This window comes from Notolepis coatsorum (assembly GCF_963971535.1).
Source record: "Notolepis coatsorum genome assembly, chromosome: 3".
Taxonomy (NCBI): domain Eukaryota; kingdom Metazoa; phylum Chordata; class Actinopteri; order Aulopiformes; family Paralepididae; genus Notolepis; species Notolepis coatsorum.
Genome location: NC_140167.1, coordinates 148,749,259 through 148,775,245, shown reverse-complemented (window position 1 = coordinate 148,775,245; position 25,987 = coordinate 148,749,259). Strand labels below are relative to the sequence as shown.

The following is a 25,987-nucleotide window of genomic DNA, read 5'->3' as shown; positions in this document are numbered from 1 at the left end:
AGGGGACCGGGGCGAAGAGACGCATCCTCCCGTGGAAATAGGAAGCGATGCGCACCGGCTTGACGTCTGGAGTGGGAACACTGGAAAACCTCCCGTAGAGAATTAGAGAGCGCAGACGGTGTCCCACTCCAGGCAAACGGCGACAGGTGGTGATGGCTGGCACGTCGTCTCACGCCGGAGACGCGGCAGGTGATGGTAACGTCCAGGACTCCATGAACACTGAACACAGATAAAGATACAGAGTCCAGAACACAGAACCAGCATACAGAATGACCCGACAAGGACTGGAGGGGAGGTCCAGGTATTTAAAGCCTTCTGGGGCGCTAATCATAAACTATGACAGCTGTGAAAGGTAGTCCAAGGGTGGGGGCTGGTGAAGAGTAGAGGAAAGTAAAACATCGCAAGGGTGGGGGCTGTTGAGGAGAGTAGACAGGGAAAGTCCAAAGGTGGGGGCTGGTGAGGTGAGGAGACAGGGAACAAAGGTCCAGGGAACAGGCGAATCCTCACAGTACCCCCCCCCCCTCCACGGGAGCCACCGGGCGACCCAAAAAAAACCAGACAGCGGGGCAGGGGACATGATAAAGCAACAAACAAAAAAAAAACTGGGCCATGCTAGCAGGGGAATCTACACCTAAAGTGGGGCTAGCAGAGGGACTGGGTAGCTGCCAGAGCAATGCTAGCTACAGGGCCTATGCTAGCTGTACTGCTACATTAGCATAGAGGCTGCGCTAGCTGCCGGAGCTAGGCTAGCAGACAGGGCTGGACTAGCAAAGGAGAACAAGCTAGCTGGAAGGACAGTCCTAGCTGTGGGGAAACTGACCTTGCTAGCTGAAGAGGCAGTCCTAGCAGTGGGGAGACTGACCTTGCTAGCTGAAGGGGCAGTCCTAGCAGTGGGGAACAGGGTAGCTAACAGGGGAACTAACAGGGGAACTAAAGGGAGCTAGAGGGAACTAGAGGGAACTAACAGGGGCTAACTCACATACACTGTCTGTGCTGGCTGGGGTCGTCGACTGGTCGGGTCGTACTGTTATGGTTTGTAACCGACCCCAATCGCACAACACAAGACAGGTATGAGAGTAAGCCAAAACACGGTTGCTCACTTCAATGTTACCGAACTTGTCACACTGCTGCTTTAGATGAACTGAATGAACGAAGTGCTGCTGTTTACACCTGCGCCGTATTTATACTTAAGTGAATATCTAGTCCCAACCTCAGTCCTTGTCTCGTATTACTACGCAGACTCTGGGCATGTTCTGACATGCCTGCAGTTGTCTTTGAACTTGCCGTTGGGGGCTTGCGCGTTCAGTTTAATCTGGCCCTTCACAACAACCAGCAGCAACAGCAGTTTGTTTGAAATTAATAGAATTTTCCAGATGGAAAGCAAGTCAATACAGTGCAAGACTACGACAGCAATGACCACTTATCACCAATTGATGTCGCCAAAACAAACGAAAAATGAGGATCTTTTTAACACAATGGACGCCAGACCCGAGATAAGTCGGGTTAACTCGCCATCGCTTGAGCGCCAAACCCGAGAAAAGTCGGGTTTTAATCGTTATTTCTTTTATTCGCTATATCCATTCATAATTCATCCATCCAGCCTGATGTTATCATTGGAAATGGCTCTGAGATCGCAAACGTCCAATACCGCCCAGCGCCTTGTGGCCGCTATTGCACTCCATTTGAAACAATGTGGTTTGTTTTCTGGGCCGAGCTGGTGCGGGCAGGCGGGGTGTAAATACTCCGGCAAGACAATCGCTTATAGGGATGGCATCGACGAGGGTCCCCGCCCCCCCCCCCCCATTCATGTGCAATGCTGGATAACGTTGGACACACGATCGCAATCAGTATTTGGAATGGCGATGAGATAATTTGATTATTCTTTTTGCAGTACATCATAGACAAGGTAAGGACTATATGTTATCAATCTTGCGTTGATCCGATAATTTTTTCCCCGCGATCGCAGCGTGTGTCTGTAATGTACTGTGTAATGTATGCCGTTGGTGGCGATCGAAGCATAGAAAAACTACCTCCCCCCCACCCTTTCGTGCATGCATGATGAAATTTAATACCGATAATCTAGCGTTGATTTCAGATTGATTATTGATCCAGGTGAGAAAGGGCACGATTTATAATGAAATGCAGTAAAACGCTGTTTCGCGTCGTTTCCCGGGATTACAGATAATCACTCTAAAACTATACTCATATTCACCACGGTATAAAACAGAAATGTATGGATGAAAAAATTATCAGTTTTTTGCATGTTGACCGGAAGAAACTCACTGACAATCGACAATGTTATTAGATCCATAGCTATAATATTTAATATAGTTTTAGCACTGCTAAAACTGAATATATCCCCATTGAACAGAGCGCTAATAATAATAATAATAATAATAATAATATAGGGCTGACCCCTATTAGTCGAATAGTCGAAAGGAGAAATAGTCGACTGCCAACCTTTTAGTCGAATACAAACAAAAAATTATAATTAAAAAAATATATATATATTTTTTTTTTGTATCATTCTTTCCAAAAGAAAAGAGGCCTAGAAGCGTGGCTAACGCTAATGGCACGCATACCAGCGAGGCTAACTGCCTAAGAAAACAGGCACAGAGGCACTGGAAGAGGATTTCACCCATCTAATGAACACACTAGACTAGACAAATATCAAGATGTATCCATCAGTGGACCAATTGCATGCTTTTGCAGAGGACAAGAAGCCTTCCGTCGACTCCTTCAGACATTAAGCACCCCCCACAGCCCAAATGGAATAATTTTTTTTTTTTTAATTATACTTTTTCTTTTCCAATTTTCTTTTTTTTCATAGTCGACTATCGGCTAATTTCGGCCAATCATAGTCGACTATCCAAATCCTTAGTCGGGGACAGCCCTAAATAATAATAACTCAAGTTCAAGTTCAAGTTCTTTAATAGTTGTCATACAGAAGTACAGAATACTTTCATACAAAATGCTTCTTACTGTTACGCTCCAGAGACTGTGCTAGACAAGATAGTATCAAATAACATAATAACATAATATAGCATGAATTTAGAAGAAGAAAATGAGGTCACAGTGTTCGGTATAGACATATGTACAATGTTCTGAGTTACCATATAATATACAATACACAATACTATGCAGTGTACTAATGTACAGTACTATCTAGTGCAAAGCAGAAATGGGATGAGGTACAATTTTAGGTACAATTTACAGTAAGGTGTACGAGTTGTAGTGCAATCCTTCATCCATAAATATAAAGTGTGGGGAGTGGGTGCTACAGTGTGTTTGTTTAAAGTGGGTGTGTGCTATAAAGTGTGTGGAGTGGGTGCTACAGTGTGTTTGTTTAAAGTGAGTGTGTGCGTGTGGATGTGTGTGCTATGTGTGTTTGGTGGTTGTTGTTGTGTAGTGTTCATTCATTGTTCGTTTAGCAGCCTGATGGCCTGGGGATAGAAGCTACTTCTGAGTCTTTCTGTGCTCGCCTTGAGACTCCTGTATCGCTTGCCTGACGGCAGCAGTTCAAAGAGGCAGTTGTTCGGGTGGCTCGAGTCCTTAATAATTCTCTTAGCCTTCCCCTTGCAACGCTTGTAGTAAATGTTCTGGAGGGTGGGGAGCCCCCCTCCAATTGTGCGTTCGGCTGAACGTGTCACTCTTTGTAGTCTGCTTTGGTCTTTTGCAGTGCTATTCCCAAACCAGGAGGTGATGTTGCCGGTCAAGATGCTCTCTATTGTACATGAGTAGAAGTTCTTAAGGATCTTCTGGCTGACTTGGAACTTCCTTAGGCGCCTGAGGAAGTAGAGGCGTTGTCGTGCCTTCTTCACCACACTGTTAATGTGTGTGGTCCATGTCAAGTCCTCGGATATGTAGGCTCCGAGGTACTTGAAGCTGTTGACTCTCTCAACCGGTGCCCCGTCGATGCTGAGGGGGCTGTAGTCCTTGACCCCCGACCTCCTGAAGTCCACAATCATCTCCTTTGTTTTGCTGACGTTCAGGGAGAGGCTGTTTTCCTGGCACCATCCCGCCAGGACCTTGACCTCTTCCAGGTAGGCCCTCTCGTCGTTGGCAGAGATCAGGCCCACCACCACTGTGTCGTCAGCAAATTTGACGATTGTATTGCTACTCCGCTGAGCCACACAGTCGTGTGTGTACAGGGAGTAGAGGAGGGGACTCAGAACACAGCCCTGGGGGGCCCCTATGTTGAGGGTGATGGATGAGGAGGTGCAGTTGCCTGCTCTCACCACCTGGGGTCTGCCAGTCAGGAAGTCCAAGACCCACTGGCAGAGGTCATAGCCCAAGCCCAGGTCCCTGAGCTTGGCTATGAGTATGGAGGGGACTATGGTATTGAATGCCGAGCTGTAGTCGATGAATAGCATTCTCACATAGTTCCCCTGCCTCTTGTCCAGGTGTGATGCTGCTGTGTGCAGCACATGGGATATGGCGTCCTCCGTGGACCTGTTGGGGCGGTATGCAAATTGCAGGGGGTCCATGTTGATGGGGAGGGAGGAGCAGATGTAGCCCTTTACTAGCTTCTCGAAGCACTTCATGGCTATGGAGGTGAGAGCTACAGGGCGGTAGTCGTTGAGGCAAGCAGGCTAACTAACCCTAACTAACCTTATTGTCATGCACTTGTCCTAATATACTAACCTACATTGTAGCATTCAGCACTTTGATGAACATTGTTACTCAGCTGATAGAGTTGTATCCTTCCTGCTGACTTGTCATACAAAACTTGTAAGTCGCTTTGGTTAAAAGCGTCAGCTAAATGACTAAATATATTTAGGGGTTTGCTATGGAAGCTTTTCCGTATCTTCTTTGGTTGTTAAGTCAGGGGGTTGTAGGCCTGTGAAGCCCATTGAGACATATCATGTGATTTTGGGCTACACAAATAAACGATAGGTTATGAATATAACCGTAGTTCTATGAGTACTAGTGACGCTCAGCGTCATCTGCACATATCTCACTTCGTGCATATGCACTGAATAAAAACTCACAATGTACCTTTACATACCAACATTCGTCTGGCCACACCCCATCCGCTACCTTCATAAGCAGGTGTGTGGCCCCACACTCGCCTCCTTCCCAATCTTTCACCACAAGGCAAGATCAAAGGCCGCAGTTCTATATCGTACTAGCTTCCGCTCAGCGTCATCTGCACAACAGGAGCTGAGCGGGAGCTGAAGCTCGACAAATGTACCCCACTGAGGCCCCCCACAACCATCAGAACCGGGGAGGACCGAGCCCCCCGACCCTCCCTAATGGAGGGATACCCTCCCTATTGGAGGACGGGAGGGAGACGGATCCGCCCGTGCAAAGAGGAACTCGAGCAACTCAACGCACAGGGTGAGCAGACCGTGGCTTGACCCCACGACTACGCACACGCACAACCCGCATGCCACCAGGGAACGAACGGAAGGAACAACCCTTGTTACTGCCCCCAAAATCACGGGGTCAAGAGCAAACTCAACCCCGTGGTAAGGCCGTAGCAGCGGAGCGCGAGGGAAGACCCAGACCCCGAAGGGACTGGATCCCCTCGGAAAAAGGGGGCCAGGAGAGGTCAATGACGCCACAGCATCAAGACCTCACCAGGCGGTCACTAGTGACACCGCCCCCCACATCGCCAGCGTATTCGGACAGGGCCCATCCAAGAGCGGGCCCTTCCCCCCACTAGCACGCCGCCTGGCATACTGACCCTGGCATACTCAGGCAGTCAGCACGGCTGTAACTCGAAGCACTCAAGAGGCGAAAAGAATGGAGAACCAGCCCCTTCATGACAGCACAGGGTACAACATGTACCCAACAAAGGGTCTCCATAACACCCGGGCCGATCCGGCATTTTTCCCCCTGAAAAAAGCACAAGTCCCTCAGGGTACCAGAACAGAAAATATGCGTCCCCGGCGGACAACGGGTTAACTGACCTGGACCAGCGTGACCAGAACCAGTCCCGTGCCCTAATCACGCCGACATCCCCACTCCAGGAGAGGGGGTAGGTACGCGTGTCGATCTAAAACATTATAGAGGGCGCCACCCAGACGGTCCCATTCGTACCGCGCTCAGTGGCCCACCCCAAGGGAGTGAGACCGCTCTACCTATGCTTTGATCTATTCCGTTAACATCCCCCAGATATGAACGAGAATTCGTCGAGACCTAATAAACTGGCGCTCGGAAGAGAAAACTCCATCCCAGTTGCCCTATAAAAACGCAGTTTTAATAACGAGCAACCAAGGCGTACCAGCCTCATGCGTGATTCTTATCAGAAACACCCAGAGCCAGCACTATGTACGCGTCGAGACCCAAACACATCAATGGATAGTCTAACAAGACACCAGACATTGTTCCTCCAAATCGCCTGGGAGAACGACAAGAAGCCGTCGTACTTCATGTCCTTTCCTCTTTTATTAAAAAAGAAGAAAACACAGACTGACATGAATCTCATGTGACGCGGCTGAGGGAAAAAATCTTTTCATTTTTACATCCCGCCAACCTCACCACAGGGAGACAGGAATCCTCAGAGAGACTTCCCACGTGAGCCATGAATTGAAAAGTCACGGTAACATTGAGCCATGTGACCAACAGACTCAAGTTACACATACATCGAGCGTAGCAGAACATCAAGTTCCTGCGCTCTGCCCCGACAACTTGACAATAACAGAGAACCACACATGGGTCTGTAAAAAACTCACGGAAGCCGTCGTCCAATAGAAACGTGCCCAGTGACGTATTCTATGACGGGGGGAATCCCATGACTCAACTGCCCGTGATAGGTGCAGAGTCAGGGAACCCCCCCCCCCCCCCCCCCGTGCCAAGCTGCCTAACAGCTTGGCCGGACCGAATGAGAAAGAGGGTAAAAAAAAAAAAACGACCAATCAGAAGAGGGAAGGAGGGGTGTATCCGGTACCCCCTCGCAAGCCCAACCCTCAAATACGACAACAACAAATAGCCATATGATACCTTAAGTAGCCAGTATGCTAATGAACAGCGAAAAGCTAACTCAATGCACGCTAGCCACAGACAAGTCTGTGAACAGGGTTTATAACAAGGTAAAAGTTTTATATGTGTGAACACGACACCCGTGTTTATGTTGCAAGAACACAGAAGATTTGATAGAGAGAGAGAGCGGCCTAAAAGACCACGGTACCCTTACACACACGAGCATTACTGCAGACCAACACAACAGTGTTGCGGCTCAATATCACTGTTTAAGCAACAGAACACACAACTAACCTCTACCTTTATATGAAGAACCTAAGTCTTCAGGTCGAGGAAGAAAAACCCTTTCGACCGAGTGTAAGCTGCAGGCCTTGCTTAAGCAACATGCAATGTAGCAACCAAACAAGACTATAAGTCTAGCCCTCCTATCAAACCCACACTAGCGAAGGTTCACACATCGTATCCCCATCATATGTAGTGAATAAACACACCGTTTGTAACAAAATACAGTCCCTCCTAGGAGGGACACTTTATTTGACAAGCATATGTTGGGCCGGGAAGGGAACAGGGGGAACCAATAGAGGGAAAAGTCACTAGCGACGCCTGCCACGAGCCGCTCAGGGTTTGCCACCCCGGGGAGCCCCGGAAGGACGGTAAAGGACTGTAGGCTGGTCTCGACGATCCCTACCGTCACCTCCGAGCGTGGATGGGCCGGCTGCAGTGGCCGAGGAGCCCTCTCTCCTCCTGGCCTTCTTTGCTGAAGGGCCAGCAGTGGCGGTGGTAGCGGCGACGGCTTCGGTGGCGGATCCTCGACGATGAGCCTTCCGTCTGACTCCACCGGTGACATCGGGCGGGGGGAAATGAGGCTGGAGCACGGACCGCTCCTCCTGCATTTCCCTGCAGGTTGAGGTCATCAGCTGCAACGCCGACCCGAAGAGCCCAACATCGGAGAGGGGTGCCGTCAGAAGTGGTGTCCTCTTCCTCTCCGGCACACGTGCCTGCTCCAGCCAAAGGTTGCGCTGGGCTAGAGTGGCCAGGGCGCGTACTTTCCCAGCGGCGACGGCCTGCAGCTGGATCAGATGCAGGATGGCTCCGGCCGCCTGGGCGAGCTGATCACGTTGTACTTCGGTCAGCTCCGTACCGCCCGTCATTATCCTGGACATGAACCTCGCCAGCTGCGCGATGTTAGACGTGGCAGCCAGGGATTGAGTCGCGGTGATGAATGACTGGTCACTCCAGTAAGCCAACCGCCTCGCCGATTTCCCGTGAGGAACCGGCTTCCGTAAAGGCTCCCACACCACCTCAGGACAAAGCAGAGCTGCCATCGGCCTATCAAGCCGAGGCACCCCCTCCTTCATACCTTCTACCAAACCCACCACCCTTGTGACTCGCACGTAGGCGGGAGTGAGGCCCGGGATGTGGGAGACCACCTGTCCCTGACGGACGTAGGCCTCCATCGAGGGGAAAAATGGGCAGACAACGCCCGTCTCTCTCACAGGACGACGTTGCCATAAATGACCTATGAGATCATCAGGGACAGGAACAGGCAGTGGCTGCGGCAGCGGCACGCCGTTTGCGACTGCCGCCGCCGCCATGAGCTCGGGGAACAAAGCACGCAGTTCCCCCTGCATACTTTCCCCCACCGAGCTCGCGTCCCTCACATGCGGCAGACTACTGGACATCGCAGAGCCACATTCCGATGTGGCTGATAGCAGGGCATCCCGCCGCTGAGTCGGAGGTTCTAACCCAACATCAGCGTACGAGGGACCCCAAGGAGACATATCACCCCCCGCCAACGCCAAAAAGTTTGCGTCTCAAATCCTCCGCCACCAGAGGAGCCGGCCGCCCAACAGCGGACGACTCTCCGGCGGCAAAGGAACCAGAGCAGGAACCAGGCCATCTCACAGGAGACGGCGCTGGTGCACCAGCTCCTTGGAGAGGCAAACTATCCACCGGACGCCTACCGGGCGCGGATGCCGTCCACGACAGTGGCGTCACCCCCGTTCCAAGACGCACGGCAGAGGAGGAAAGGAAGAACCGCTGGTGAAGGGTAACGTTGCTAGCGTGACCCCCCGAGGTAAACATTATGAGTATGACTTAGCTTTTTTCTTTGTAAAAGTATGAGAGAAAGAAAAAAGCAAGAAACAATGTAAACACGTAACTCAACTTTCTTCAGCTTAATACCCTTGTCAAGTGATTGGTATACAGGCACTCTCTTGTGGTGAAAGTGAAGAAGGAGGCGAGTGTGGGGCCACACACCTGCTTATGAAGGTAGCGGATGGGGTGTGGCCAGATGAATGTTGGTATGTAAAGGTACATTCATGTATATTCAGTGCATATGCACGAAGTGAGATATGTGGAGATGACGCTGAGCGGAAGCTAGTACGATATAGAACCTGACTTGATAAAACACATATACAACAAAAGAAAAACAATTGTTCTATAATAGGCCAATACTAGTTTACTGGTTCTCAAAAACTAGTATCGGTGCACCTACTGTATAAAGTTCCACGTGTTTGAGCTTTTACATTCAATCAACATCATCTCCAATTGAGTCCCCTTTCGTAGGAGGCTGTTCATGATCACAAATCAAGACGGAACGGTGTTCATGTAAATTGTGGGGCGGCTTTGGCTTAGGGGTAGAGCGGGTCATCCAATGATCGAAGGGTTGGTGGTTTGAATCCCGCTCAAGCCCATGTCCATCCCATCGCCGTTGTGTCCTTGGGCAAGACACTTAACCTACTTGCCTAGTATGAATGTGTATGCATGTGAATGAATGTTGGTGGTGGTCGGAGGGGCCGTAGGCGATGATTATTCGCCACGCTTCCGTGAGTCTGCCTCAGGGCAGCTCTGGCTGCAATTGTAGCTTACCACCACCGGTATGACTGTGTATGAACGAATAATGGACTCTGTGAAGCGCTCTGGGTGTCATGAAGAGCGCTATATAAATCCAAGCCATTATTATTATTATTATTATTATAAAACAAATCACAGGAAAACACACAAGTCAATTCTGTTGTAGTATGTAATTCCCCTTTACAAGGAATACCCTTAACTGCCATAAACAGGCAGGAAATCAAATAACCAAGGGGCAGACCAAAGAGACAAAGACAGGACCTGCGCAGGGAAGGAAAACAGCCATCCTTAGCAAGATAATCGAAAAAGCCCCCTATTAGTCAGGGAGGGGGGGGGGGGTCAAGTCCATCAATGACTTGTGGGTAAACTCTGGAAGCGCTTTCCGCCTGGAGCCCCGGGGGTATTCACAGCTCTGCTTGGTATTCTCCACCAGCCCGGCGCGCTGAAAATGGAAGACTTCAGGTAGCAAGGAAGGGGCGGAGGATTATACATGCACGACTGGCTCCCAGACTGCAGCCATTGTCGCAGCCCCTCCGTAGTAATTAGAGGGAGAAATTGGCTGTGGAAGAGCCGGGGTGACACGTCTATACTACACATGCGTACCCAATCTGAGAAGGCAAGTCTGCGAAGCGAGCGGACGTCGCCGCGACAACTCTTAAATGGAAGAATATAAGTTGTAATTGCCGCCTTGGCTCTATGATCCATTGAAACGTTCACTCGCAGTGCCTGCTGTACTTATAATGATATTGTACGTCTAGTGCTTTCTATGTTGAGACCTACAATGTGCCATCATAAAGAATAAAATATTAGAAAGACTTGGTATCTCCTCTGTATCTCTCCTTAGGCTGTTGCTAGGCCAGATGGAGAACGGTGAGGAGTCCAGTCTGGTGTGAGAAATGATGAGGAGTCCAGTGTCAGGTGGCAAGGTGGTAGTTTTTCTAGCTAGCTGGCCACCATTATGGATGTTACGGAGATTTTACATGTTGATGTTAGATCTTCTGTGTCAGGCTAATTGACCCTCATGCATTCCAGCCGCAATGCACATAGAACTAATGATGGTTTGGTCACAAATGCGGAAATAAACAACTACTGGAGCGCTGCCTCATAAATGCACCGGATACACAGCAATACACGTCTCCGAGCCTTACCTTGATGCCCACGTAGTCCACCGGGATGATGGGTCTCTCCAGAGAGGGCAGGCTGGCCTCATCTATAGGCTCCCCCACCATCACCTTGGTGGCCACATTGATGAAGTCCACACCGATGGTCTTGGACACAAAGGGGAAGGAGCGCGACGCTCGCAGGTTACACTCTATCACCTGAGGGGGGGGGACAACACACACACAGAGTCAGACATGATGCAAAGAGAGGCATGGAACACACCTACCTGAACACTAGGGCTGACCTTAAAAAATAAATTGGCATTTAAAAAAAAATATTATGTTGTGGGACTTGTACAGCACTTTGGTAAACTTTGTTGTTTTTAAATGTTCTCTATAAATAAAGTGGATTGGTTTAATTAATTAAATTAATAATGAGTCGGGAGCTGCGCTGCTCTCCGTTACACAGCCAACAACATTACATTACATAATTATGTTGCAACCTTCGTCTATAAAGCAAACAATTATATAAATATTTATATGTAGTTAATAGAGACAAAGGCAGAATTTTACTTAATTTTTTATTAAGACATGTTTTTATATGGATCGGGACACTAAAAAATACTATAGAGAATTGTCAGTGCTGTAACGTTTAAACCTTTTAAAATCTTAGACAAAGAAAACACTTTGCTTTCATGAAATATTGTAAGCCGTCATTTGAGGCTTTATAAAAGCAGCACAATGAACACAAATCTGTCAGTGCCGAGTCCGACCTCATCTTAAATAACAAATGGCATTGCTTGTTGTAGTTAACAAAGAGAGGCAGAGTTGATTTTGCAGGTAAAAAAAATATATATATATATATATTATATATTATATATATATTTTTTAGATTTTTTTTATATATTCAAATTTTCTATTCGAATCCCATGCCCATCGAACGAAGCTTCGAAGCTTCAAACTATTTAAGACAGCCCTACTGAACACAAACCATCAATAATGTATTTCCATTTCAGGTATATTTAATAACAGGGACATAACCATTATACTCATAACTGTATAAGCTAAAATGTACAGCACTTCTCAGTTGCACTCACACACACACACACACACACACACACACACACACACACACACACACACACACACACACACACACACACACACACACACACACACACACACACACACACACACAGGTCCTTAGGCATTATTGATCATATAATTATAATGCATCGCCTTTGTAAGTCATTGTGAATGCATGGTTATTTCAATTCACGAGTGATAGATTTCGGTCATGATCAGCCAGTATCACCTCGCCACCTGTGTTTGTGAAGTTTCTGCGTTGTGTTTATCTCTTACTCTGAAGTCGACCTTCTCATACTGGCTGTACAACTGTTTTCCAAAAAGATTATTCCAATTCCTGATCGCTATTCCAAATACCGATCGCGTTTATTGATCCAACGCTGGGTGCTCGAAACACATATTCCACGCTGTTCTGAGGGACCACAAAGACTGCAATCAGCTCGGATTACATGCCTGACAAGTAAAATGTGGATTCCGGATTTTCTTTAACCCATGCATTTTCATTCAGTCCAATCCAAAGGGTGCATTACCATCCGGGAGACGATAGGTGGCGGTATTTTCCCTGTTTGAGCTCAGAGAGAGTCCCAGTGGTAACGTGAGGCTAGATTGATGAAAAATGTATGGAAATCTCGAATAAAAAAAATAACGATTAATAACGAGATTTCTCGTTGTTGGCACTGAACGGTTGGCATGAAATAATGATAATTCTCTTTGTTGGCACTCAAAGTGTTAATGCAATCCGTAATCAGAAGAATTCGACACTGGCAAATGTGGTACCTTTCTTGGAAAAACTGATAGATTTCGGTCATAATCAGCCAGTATCACCTCGTCACCTGTGTTTGTGAAGTTTCTGCGTTGTGTTTATCTCTTACTCCGAAGTCGACCTTCTCATACTGGCTGTACAACTGTTTCATCCCCGTTAATGCAATCCGTAATCAGAAGAATTCGACACTGGCAAACGTGGTACCTGTCTTGGAAAAACGTTGTTTATTCCATAAACAAAGCCTCATAACAGATGTAACCAATTCTGTAATGTCAATGAACAGTCTCTTTGAAGGAAAACTAGATTAATTATTCTCCACCGTCTCTTCTCTCATTAGTCCAATGGTTCTGAGGCCTCGTCGTAGCCAACAACCATTCCCTGTTAGCCGAAGCTAGCGATGATGTGGCACTCCATTCCGGTGATCCTTTCTTCACCTGAAGTCTCTGTGGTGTCTGCTCGGCTCCATGTCGTGTCTCAATCTGGCTAGTCTCCTGAAGACCCCACAGCTTACCGTCTTCAAGTCTCGCGATGTCGACCTCTCTCTCGTGACTGTTACTATGGCAACGGCACTTTTGACCCAAATCACTATAGCAACGGCAATGTTGATATTACTAAAACGATGTGGCCACACCACCATGTGAGAGCCCAGTGCCGCTGCATACAATGACCTTGGCTCGCTTGAGAGCTCAGCTGATAACAGGCCCTCGTCTGCAGCCTCACTGGAGCCAGACATAGTGACTGATACTGTCCTCTTACAACTAATATCTACGAGTAGATGCCGTCATCTGCAGATATTTACATTATAATGCAGATATTTACATTATATACACATTGAAAAACAAGGATTCCTTCACGAGTGAATGTCATTTGCCTCGACTCTGAAAATGTCTATCCATAATTTAGTCATGCACAGAGCACTATTTCTTACCATGACATCATTGCCTTTAACCAGGAACTGAGTATTAAAGGGCCCTGAGATCTCAAACTCCTTGGCAATCTTCCGAGTAGCATTCTTCACCTGAGAGTAATGGGGAGAAAAGACACACACACACACACACACACACACACACACACACACACACACACACACACACACACACACACACACACACACACACACACACACACACACACAGAAAATGAGGCCGCTTGTTATGAAAAATGTTATACCATAAAAGCACTGCATATTGCATAGGATAGAGTGTAATTGCATACATCATGGTCAAATAACAGATAGGGCTGTGTTCATGCCTCACTGAGTTATCACTTAGGACAGAATACACTATAGAGTAGCTGGAATTATTTGAGTACCTGAGTGGTTGGGGTTTGCTGAGAGCTAAGAGGATGGTAGTTGTGTGTGTGTGTGTGTGTGTGTGTGTGTGTGTGTGTGTGTGTGTGTGTGTGTGTGTGTGTGTGTGTGTGTGTGTGTGTGTGTGTGTGTGTGTGTGTGTGTGTGTGAGTGTGTGTGTGTGTGTGTGGCGGAGGACAGACCTTCTCTAGCGCCCCCTGGCTGATGCTTTGGGTTGGCAGCATGAGGGTGGCGTCTCCTGAATGAACGCCGGCATCCTCCACGTGCTCCGTTATGGCGTGGACCAGCACCTGGGACAGTTGACCGTGACCAAAGGTATTTATTTACCCAGGGTAGCTTCTTTAAAGCACACATGCTCTTTTTTAGCAACGCTAAAAAGTCCGGTCCGGGTTTTCCTAGTCGGGCATGGCGAGCGGTTATAACACATGGATTGAGGATAATCAAGCACTCCCGGTTCATGTTCTTTGGTGGATTATGTTGGCAACACGATCGACATCAATACTTGGAATGGCGATCAGATAATTGGAATATTCTTTTTGCAGTACATCCTAGTCAATGTAAGGGCTATATGATATCAATCTTGCGTTGATTGAAGAATCCCTTCCCCGCGATCCTAGCGTATGTGTGTAATGTGTGTGTGTAACGTATTCCGTTGGTGACGATTGAAGCATAGAACCCCCCCCCACCCTTTCATGCATGCATGATGAAACATAATACCGATAATATAGCGTTGATTTCAGATTGATTGTTGATCCAGGCGAGGAATGCCACGGTTTCTAGTGAAATGCACTAAACGCTGGATAGCGGCGTTTCCTGGGATTACACAGAATTACTCTAAAACTATACTCATATTCACCACGGTATAAAACGGGAATGTATGGATGCCGTTTTTTATTTATTTTTCACAAATTGAACGATAGATACTCAATGTCAAATTGGCAATAGTTTTATATCCATAGCTATGATATTTAATATAGTTTTAGCCCTGCAAACACCGGCATGTATCCCCATTCATTAAAGCGCTGGCATTCTTGCCACACGGCCCACAGCGACCTCTGGCGCTGAAAGTGTTAATAACAACAACAAAAACAACAAACCATTTATACTTGAGACCACAGCGAGATGAAAGAATAAAACACTATTAATCTGAAATAACAGAAACTGGACTAGAAAAAGGACAAACAAATAAATCATGCCCTCAATTGAAGCAGCCAGCATTCAATCTGACTCCTGTCTGTCTGGGTAGTGATAATGTCAGCAAATTAACTCCATTCTATTCACCCACAGAAAAGGAGTCATGTCTCAAGGAGCCTCCCGTGTGTGTATGTGTATGTGTGTCTTTCAATGAGCTGCTGTGTCATTAGCTCATTTAAACTGCTGCAGGCCGCAGTGTTCATTAGCACACTCCTGATGAACCTGTAATTAATATGTGTTATCTAACTCTCTCTCTTGCACGCTCTCCCCATTACACACACACACACATGTATGCACACACACACACACACACACCACACACACACACACACACACACACACACACACACACACACACACACACACACACACACACACACACACACACACACACACACACACACACACACACACACACACACACACAACACAGAGCCTAGTCAAGAATAATGATACCTGTTTGGCATTCAATCAATGATTGGCTTGTTAATGTGGCATAAAGGAGAACAGAGGGGAATCAGAGAACGTGAAAGTGAAAGAAAGTCCACTGTGGAGGAATTAGATTACTGACAAGACTCCTTGTCCACATACTAAAAATGGAATGGATTTTAAATTTGTAATACTTTATTGATCTCCTGTGCCCTAACGCTCTGATGTACAGGACCGGAGCATACCATAGGTGGATGGGGGGGGGCATGGAACATGTTTGACTGGCATTGGATCTGTTGAAGTCAGAGGTTCTAGGTAGGATTGTTAGTAACTGTCTAACTGCATATATAACTGTTTCCACTAGAGGGCGCTCTAGGTGGAGCCACTCATGGACACCACCAGGTGGCGAGTATAAATAGAGATGTCTCCTCCCATTCTTTCTCTTCCCCCCATCTACCTCTCACGAGAAGGACTTGTGTTATTGCTCTGCCAGCTAGAAACCATGCCTCTTGACCACATTATTGTCGCCCTATAGCCTGATTCTGTTAACAGGTTATGGGCCCAGATCACACCGGGGGCGAAATAATAAGGGTAGCAAGTTTAGCTAAAGTATAGGCTAGGTTAGCACCGGGAGTACCGTGTGGCTAGACGCTAGGCCAACAGGAGCTAAAACTACGCCCACCATCAAAGAGCAACATGAAAGCCAAGAAGCCTCACAGGAGAGTCAAGAAGGTAGCAGCCGGGAGTCACTGGAAGGTAGCAGCCAAGAGCCCAGAGGAGGCAGCACCGGGGGAGACGGAGCATGCCGAGCACAACAGAGGCGAGGGGGAGAACCCCGCCTTAGAAAGCGTGGCGCCTGCTGAACACAACGGAGGCGAGGGGAGAACACCATCTTAGAACGTGTGGCGACCAGAGGGAGGAACAAATGGCCCACATTCAATGGAAAAGCAGAGAACTACGAGCTCTGGGAAGAGCGCATGCTATGCTGAATGCACGGTGCGAGACTGAAGGAGACGATCCTGGCAGCCCCCATGGGAGAACTGACGGCGGAAGAGCAAGCCCTGGACGACCAGCGTAACGCAGACGCGTACTGTGAGTTAGCGCCGCTGCTCGACGACACCAGCCTGGGGCTGATATTCTGCGACACTAAAGACAGAGGCCGAGAAAGCCTGGAGGTATTGAGAGAGTCATGGCCCTCTACATAGCACTGACGACCCTAAGGAAGGGGCAAACCGAGACTGTGACCGAATACGTCAACAGAGCGGAGCAGATCACGACGCCATTGAGGAGTGCCGGAGAAGCACCAAGCGATGGGCTAATGATGGCGATGATGATGAGAGGACTACCGGAGCTGTACAAACCGTTCACACTCCTGGTAACACACGGGTCAACGGACATGACACTGGGACAGTTCAAGTTAAGGAACTTCGAGGCCTCAGAAGATACCCACCCAGCCGCTGCAGAGGCGGGAGAGAGGGTGCTAAAGGCCCGAGCGACGCCAAGGGAGAGGACCAGGACCACGACGGAGCTGACGGGCGTGTTGGCGATGCGGAGAAAGGCCATCGGAGAAGTAACTGCACGAGGACTGTTTGTTGTGGCTCCTGCAGATCCACGCGGCACGCAGGCATAGCGTGCATGAAGAAACGCGACCAGGGCGCGCGACACGCGCATGGACAAGATGGCGCTGATGGTCGGCGCGAGACGGATCGAGGCGATGGCTGGAGAGTAGCGGAACGAGAGGACTTCATCCCCAGGGCGCAGACGGCGTACGTCACCAGGCCAACGCAGCTGCAACAGGCCCAAAGGAAGGGACTGATCGTGGACACAGGTGCGTCGTCCCACGTCATCAACGACAGGAGTCAGTTCAAGAACTTTGACAGAACTTTCCGCCCGGAGAGACACAGCATGGAGCTGGCAGACGGAAAGCGCACCTACGGGTTGGCGAAAGAGAGAGGAGACGCACAGGTATGCCTCACGGACAGCGGGGGCGCCGGCATACAGTGACGTTAAAGAACGCTCTCTATGTACCATCGTTCCCACAAGGACTATTCTCTGTAATAGCTGCTACTGCGAACGGTGCCAGAGTGTTCTTCATTGAAGGTAAACATTTTCTTGTAGAGCCCAACGGTACGAGATTTGACATAGAGGTGTACCAGAGAATGTATTACCTGAAAACAGAGTGTAATGACAATGAGATGTGTAAAGTAACCGTCAGCCACGATATTCAGACATGGCATGAGATTCTGGGTCATTGTAAATACGAGGATTTACTGAAACTGCAAGCAGTAACAGAGGGCATGCACATTGAAGGTGAAAAGCGTAGACCTGATAAAGAATGTGTCGTGTGCATAAAGGGGAAGTTTGCTCAATCGAGAAACAGAAATCCCACAGAAAAAGTTAAAGTACCACTTGCGTTGGTTAACACAGATCTTGCCGGTCCAGTAAGAAACGAGTCCATAAGAGGCTTTAGATATATACAGTCTTTTACAGACGTGTGCACAGGGGCAGTGTTTGTTTACTTTCTTAAAGCAAAGAGTGACACACTCCAGGCCACGAAAAATTCCTGGCGGACATAGCCCCTTATGGTACAGTAAGATGTTTGAGGTCCGACAACGGGACCGAATTCACAAACAGAGAGTTCCAATCACTGTTGAGGAAGAACAGGATAAGACATGAGACGTCGGGCTTCCGGTATGAGAGCGGAAGGGTAACACGCATGCGGTGGAGCTCCTGGTCAAAAGAGTGAAAAAACTGATAAAAAAGGACCCGAAAAGTGATTAAAAACGAGAAGGAAGGAGGAAAAAACAATTGTGAAGGAGAGAGAAATGGAGGACTCATGGGAAGAGGAGAGTTTGATGGAACAGAGCCCCCGAAACGAGACCGAGAAGGGTCAGGCGGAGGAAGGAGGGGGATCGGCTGGGACAAGCACGGGAATGCCAGGATGGGCCGTGGTCATGCAGGCCGGGATATTGGAGACCATAACAGCGTCGATAAAACTGAACACGGACACGATAAGGAACGATATAGGGAAGTTACGGGAGGAATTGAGGAAGGAACAGGAGGACTTCAGAGGTGAAATGAATACAGAACTCAAAAGGGTGGATGAGAAGATGGCGGAACAGGACAGAAACGTAACCGAGTTACAGACAAGAACGGCGCAAGTGGAGGAATGGAACACAGAGATACACGAGGTATTAACATGTGCGATTCAAAAACAAGAACAGATGGAGACAAAGCTATCGGACATGGAGGGGAGGTCACGGAGAAATAACATCAGAATATGGGGATTGAAAGAAGGAGTCGAAGGGGAATCGGTGACCCAATATGTGAAAAAGCTTATCAAGGAACAACTGGAGGAGACGGGACTGGAAAAAATGGAGATACAGAGGGCCCACAGGGCGTTGGCTCCGAGACCGAAACCGGACAGACCTCCGAGGGCGGTGATTATTAACTTTCTGAGATTTGAGATTAAGGAATTGATACTCAGAACCGCGTGGACCAAGAAGATAGAAATCGAGGGGAAAAGACTGTCGTTTGATCACGATTACTCGACAACGGTAGCAATAACACGCAGGTCCTACGCGGGACTGAAGAGAATTCTGAAAGAAAACGGAATGAAATTCCAATCACCCATGACCTCGCTAAGGATTCACTGGAAGGAAGGGACGGTGACGTACGCGACAGCGCGGGAGGCGGCGGAGGAGATGAGGCGACGGGGGATGCAGATGGCGGAGGACGGAGAAGGAAGGGGACAGGAGGGCCAGACGCTGAGCCTGCAGCAGAGATTGGAGAAAGCACGCAGATGGACCAGAGTAGGAGATCGAAACCCGGGAGAGGAGGGAGGAGAGAGGAGAAGGCCGAGGTGAGACGTGACAGACCGAACGGATGAGTACACGCACAAGAGATTGAAAAACTATCCAAATAGAGACAAAATATAGAAACTGAAATAACATATACATAAACACACATTCCCAGGTAGAGGCAGGATATAGGAACGAACATAACGTATACATGGACACATAATACACATGCTGATGGAGGAAATAAATGGAAATATAATTAGGTGAAATAGACGGAAGACAGAACATATTGAAACAAATACATAGACATAGGCTGTGAGTAACACAGTTGGAAGGGATTAAGGGGATAAATGAACATCACAAATAGAGGGGAGGAAAAGAAAGTAAAAGGGGTACACAGAAGACACCACACACGTGTTTGGGAGGAAGGAGGGACATTGGAACATATGAGCCACACTGAGAGGGACCTAGGAAATGGGGGTCTTTGATCAGAATGAAGGACAGAGCGCTTTTGACAAGGAGCTCGACAGCAATAAAAACAGTAAGAAGGCTGGACAAATATGACGAGCGGTTGGGGGTAAGGGTTTCAAACCCCCAAGCCGTCAGGAGGGGGCCTCTCGCTAGGAGAGCAATTACCCCTCACCCACCAGCAGGGGACAGGGGGGGACACAGGGACCCCCTGAACGCCTTGGGAGCACTTTATGTAAAGTTTATGTTTTTTATTTATGTTAATCATTATATGTATTCGGTGAAGAGAGCGGAGGCTACAACCGGAGGGGGGAATGACTGTGACATGGGGGGGACTGATAGACGAAAGAAGAAGAAAGATGACAAAGGTTAAAGGTATAAAAATGATGTCGTTAAACGTTAATGGAATGAATAATACGATAAAGAGGGGCAAAGTGATGTTGAAGTGTAAAAAAAGTGAGATGGAAGTGATTTTTTTGCAGGAGACACATTTGGTAGCACAGGATCATGAGAAACTGAATAGATTTGGATATGAAAATGCATACTATAGCTCCTTTAAACGGAACCTGAGGAGAGGAGTAATCACGTTAATCAAAAACACAGTCAAATTTGAATTGATCAAGGAAGTAAGAGACAAGGAGGGAAGATTTGTTCTGGTGAAGGGGAAAATGGAGGGCCAAATGGTTACGTTAGTGAATGTTTATGCACCCCCAGAGTGAGAGGGATTTATATGAGACCATTTTTGATATGATAGTGATGGAACTAGAAGGGATATTGATATGCGCGGGAGATTTTAATGTAGTACTGAATCACGACCTAGACACCACGAGTACTGGAAAAGGACGGACACAAATCAGTAGATATATGAATATTCAGATGACGGAAATGGGAATTATAGATGTTTGGAGGGGGATGCACGCCATGGAAAGGGAATACACACATTACTCACACCCGCACGTGACATATGCGAGAATAGACTACTTTTTGATGACGACGGGGGACAGTTACAGGGTACGGGAGAGCAGAATAGGAGTAGCGGACATATCGGATCACAGTGCCATATATCTGACAGTAGATCTAGAAGGGAGACGGAGGAACACGATCTGGAGACTAAATGTAGGAATATTAAATAACAAGGGGCTGGTGAGTCAGATCAAGGAGGAGATAGCCAGGTATAAGGAAGAAAATGACAACGGGGCGGTAGATCCGAACATTCTATGGGACACACTGAAGGTGGTGATAAGGGGGAAATTGATGGAGAAGACAGCAATGCTGAAGAAGGCCAGAACGGAGACATATCACAATCTGATAGGGAAGCTGAAGAAGCTAGAGGGGAGACACCAGATATCAAAAGAACAGGAAACGCTCGGAGAAATCAAAGAAGTAAAGGCCAGGATAAATAGGGAATTATTGACGGAAAGAAGATGTGAAGAACCTCATATACCCACAATGTCTCTCCCTCCCTTCTGTCCGTCCACCTACACTTCCTGTATGCTTCACTACAGCTACAGTAGCAGTGAGTCAGCAGATGTTGGCCAACAGACAGACAGTTGTAGCTGCAGCCACTGGGCTAAACAGGTGATGATGAAGACAGACGCTCACCTTGCCCTCCTTGGCCACTGCGTCAACCTCCACCTCCCTGGCGTCACAGATGAACTTAGTGATGACCACTGGGTGCTCCTGAGGAAGAGAGAGAGGACACAACAGGAGCTGTCAGGATACAAGATACAAGATACAAGAGTTTTATTTGTCACGGCATACAGGTATACAGTGAAATGCGGGGGGTCTCGCCCGCAACGATGTGCATAATACAAGTAATAATATAATATAAGAGTCCAACCAATAGAGCGACATAGTGCAATAACAAGTAAACAAAGTAGGCATATCGGTATCTGTACATTCTTAAAGTGATCTTTCCTTCTGTAAAGTGTCCGTAGTGTGAGCGTGTGCAGCATGAGTGTGTGTGTGCTCATGTTAAAGTGGCTGCTAGTGTGTGAGCGTGTACAGTGTGTGTGTTGTGTGTGTGCTCATGTGTGCTTGTGCGTGGAGAGTTCAGTGTTCAGGGCTCTGATGGCCTGTAGGGGGGGGGCACACAACCAGCGAGTTTTAGGACATGTTCTTGAATTGTGTGTGTGTGTGTGTGTGTGTGTGTGTGTGTGTGTGTGTGTGTGTGTGTGTGTGTGTGTGTGTGTGTGTGTGTGTGTGTGTGTGTGTGTGTGTGTGTGTGTGTGTGTGTGTGTGTGTGTGTGTGTGTGTGTGTGTGTGTGGAGTGGAGTGAAAGTGGAGCTGCACTGAATGATTTCCCAGAGCGAGGAGCTCATTTTCAGTCGCTCAACTCGCCCATGATGCTGCATTGCCAAAGCCCATTTGCGATTAGGCTAGTGTGGGCAAACATCCAAAGAAAAGTACGGTAAATGGCATATTACCTGCAATTTTATATTCAAATCACCACTTTTCCCACCTGTTGCCTGCTATTAACTATTACCTTTGAGTTGAGGAGACCAGGGCCCTCATTTATCAATAATTCTTAGAAAGTGTTCTATTTATGGCGGCTACATGGTGCAGTGGGCAAAGCGCTCACCACGAATACTGGAGACGCTGGGTTCGCCTGTTCGAGCCCAGTGCTCCACATTGCTTTCAGTTTAGCTGGTCGTCCGTACTAATACACATTGGCAGTATTAGGGGGTGGGAAACTGATGGGTGGGGATCGGGCGTTGTGGACAGCGACTCCTACAGGTCGGTTGGTGCGCCTGCGCAGTAGAATCAGGAAGCAATGGGGGTGGCGCCCCTCCAAAGCGCAGACCCCTGACGCTGAAAGATCGCGCCGCGCAGGTGAAAAGATGCGACTGCTGTTACCTCGAGTATCGGAGGGGACTCGTGCTATGTATGACTTAGTCCACATTGCAGCCGGCTTGTGGGAGGCAAGAAACAGCGTTCGAGACAGGGGAGGGTTGAATTGGATGATACGAAATTGGGATGGGAGAAAAATAGAAAATGGGAGAAAAAGTGGATACAAAATAAAAGAAAGTGTTCTATTTTTGTTCTTAAGCACAGAATTTAGAATGTGTGTACGCACAGAAAAATCGGGATTCATCACACGTGCGTACACGGGTCGTACGCACACTTTGTGTTGATAAATACCATTAAGTTCTACGCTCCACGCTCGTGCACGATTTTAAGTATTTGCATATAGCACCGCCCGTAATTAACCATATGCGGTAATGGAACACCCCCATGAAATGTGGAAAAGTGGACTAAGCCGAGCGAAGCGTGTTATGGGTGATGTCGGATATGATATCTATTAACTTAAAGACCATATTAACTAATAAAGACTGTGCTGGAATATGGAATAATACCCAGGGATTAAAGTTCTCCTCAATTTTATTCCAAATCGCGACGGATTTTCCGTAAATTTTCTACCTGCTGCATATGATTTGTAGAGGCATACAATCTATTTTGATGTCGGTATTGGGTAGCCTATATACACAATAATACGAGAGCATATACAAGAACAATGAATCTCACTGCCATGTATGATACATGTAGCCTATACGCCATGTGTAGCCTGCCTATATGTGATCAATACAAACTTGAACTTGAATTCCATCATGTCTGTGTACGGGTCTGCGGGAGCAATTTAAATAAGAACGTGCACTGAAAAGTTACAGTATGTAGTTGGTTGATTATTTGTATGACAGTAAACCCTTGCAAAAAGTATCAGTTTTATTTAATTAATTGAAAACATGCAGCATGCCTTTCCTCCCGGCATGCAGCAACGACATCTATCAGGCAAATGCGCATCACTGAGTGGAGTCCCTTTCTATTCACATAACTGCATTTGTGATGGAGCTTTGACAGCTACAGTAACCATGTAGCCTATGTATAGCCTGCCTAAGTGATCAATAAAAACGCGAACTTGAATCCCATCATCATATTTATATGTTGTGTCTGTCCACTATGTTTGTTACTTTGTTATCCCCCCCCCCCTATCTATGTAAAGCAACCTTGGGTCTCTTGAAAGGCGCTACATAAAATGAAGCTATTATTATTATTGTTATTATTATTATTATCACGTCTGTGCGCGGAGCTCACAAAAAAAAAAAAAAAATGTCTTTTAGTCTCAGTGAAGTTTCAACGGAGGTAATCTATTCTAACCAACAAATTGAAGTAGAAAGCATTTCGTTGTGGCCAATCTTATTTGGAAACATGACACACAAAATAATAGTATTTCGCTTTTTATTTGAAACAATATTTAATTGCGTTTGGAGGTGGGTGTTCTGCGTCTGCCCCCCCGTGCCAAACAAGCAGGCCAACCTCTTGTTCGGGCGTGAGCCCGTTATAATTACACTACTGTCGCTATTTTACAATGAACTATAATGAATTACGGGTCGTACAGAAGTTGAACACGCCAGTGTTGAAACTAATGCACGGAAGCTTATTTCCACGTTGCAGACTGCAATATTCATATTCTACCACCGGGCGCCAGGTACGCACGGCCGGAGCTGTGCGTAGATATATGCACAAAGTCAAGCACACGTTCAAATTGATAAGTCCCACACTTTGCTTAGAAACGATCGTATGCACGGGTTACGCACATATCTGATTTATTGTCAAAAGTATGCATAATGTTGTGTTAATTCCACAACAAGAGATATGTAATGTTAATTACCTGAAATTATTAAAAATGTTGGGGCTGGAAACCCTGCATATATCGGTATCGGTTGATATCGGTTGATATCGGTATCGGAAATTAAGAGTTGGACAATATCGGTATATCGGTATCGGTAAAAAAGCCAATATCGAGAATCCCTAGTTACAAGGCTAAAGCAGCTCTGGTGCTCTGAGGGTGTGATGTGTCTACGTAAGACTATACAATCACACAACACCCATAATGGCATCACCAGCCTCACAGTGTAAATAAACGAGTAAGTAAGTAAAGTTTATTTAGTAGAGCACCTTTCACAGAGCAAGATCACACAGTTCATAAATCTTTTTTAATAATAATGTTTTTAAAGGCTGTACTGTCTCACTACTCAGTACTCACTAGTATGCACTCTGCTACTAAGGAATTATTACCTACTATGCTAATATGCACTCAAGTCTGTAGCACTTAAGTTTGAGACTGTTTGACAAATACTGTTAGTGACCCTTAGCTGCCGGAGTTGTACCCTTCCTGCTGCTGACTTGAACTTGAAAGTCGCTTTGGATAAAAGCGTCAGCTAAATGACTAATGTAAATGTAAAGGTGTCATATCATATGCCTATAGGAAGAGTGTTCCAGTGTCTGAGCCACAACTGCAAAGGCACAAAGTCACCTTTTGTTGTAAGTCGAGAGGGAGGGACAACCAGTAAGCCCTGGTCAGAGGATCTACAGTAGGTGATCTACGTACTGCTGATATATGGATGGATCAGGTCACTGAACCTAATGGAAAGCCAGTGTAAAGAAGATGTGTGAGTTGACCTGCTAGACCTGATCAATCATGTAGACAGTTCAGAGATGACTTACTGAGGCCGGTGAAAAGGGAATTGCAGTAGTCTAGCTGGGATGATATAAATGTGTGAATGATCAACTCTAGCTCAGGTTGTGATACAACAGACCTGAGTTTGGCAACTGTTTCTTAAATTGAAGAAAGTTGTACAGGTCAATGCTTTGATATGTTGATCGAAGTACATAGCCTGATCAAATATAACACAGAGAGAGTTCTAAGGTTAGACTGTACAGCTGAAGAATGGGACCCAATACACTGAGAAACCATGGAGCAATGACAACAACATCAACAATATTTTCAAACCTAATTATCTAAAGATGGTAAGTTGAAGTGTTCTGACACATTCAGCTGTTCTAAATGGACTTAGTGTATGCTTCTTTTTCTGAAGGGTTTTCACTTTTTTTGTTTTGATGTTGTAAGATCCGACTTGTTTTTCATGTGTATATAATGTAAATATATGTAGATGACAGCAGACATCTACTCTGACACTCAGGCTTTATAATTAACACCGAAAGGGCCTTTAAGCTGAGGAGCAGACAGAGAGTATAGTGGAGGCGAGCCAATCGG

The 25,987-nt window shown here is 47.0% G+C and overlaps 1 protein-coding gene across 1 annotated transcript in view; it reads right to left on the bottom strand.

Moving 5' to 3' along the window:
• The window catches only part of cps1 (carbamoyl-phosphate synthase 1, mitochondrial), a 255,494-nt gene that overhangs the window by 72,711 nt on the left and 156,796 nt on the right, over positions 1-25,987 (bottom strand). Inside the window, exons 29-32 of the mRNA XM_084309709.1 lie at positions 21,535-21,612; positions 14,224-14,331; positions 13,661-13,750; positions 10,932-11,102 (exon numbers count right to left, since the gene is read on the bottom strand). Of these exons, the coding sequence (XP_084165835.1) occupies positions 10,932-11,102; positions 13,661-13,750; positions 14,224-14,331; positions 21,535-21,612 (447 nt within the window). The remainder of the gene's footprint in view (positions 1-10,931; positions 11,103-13,660; positions 13,751-14,223; positions 14,332-21,534; positions 21,613-25,987) is intronic.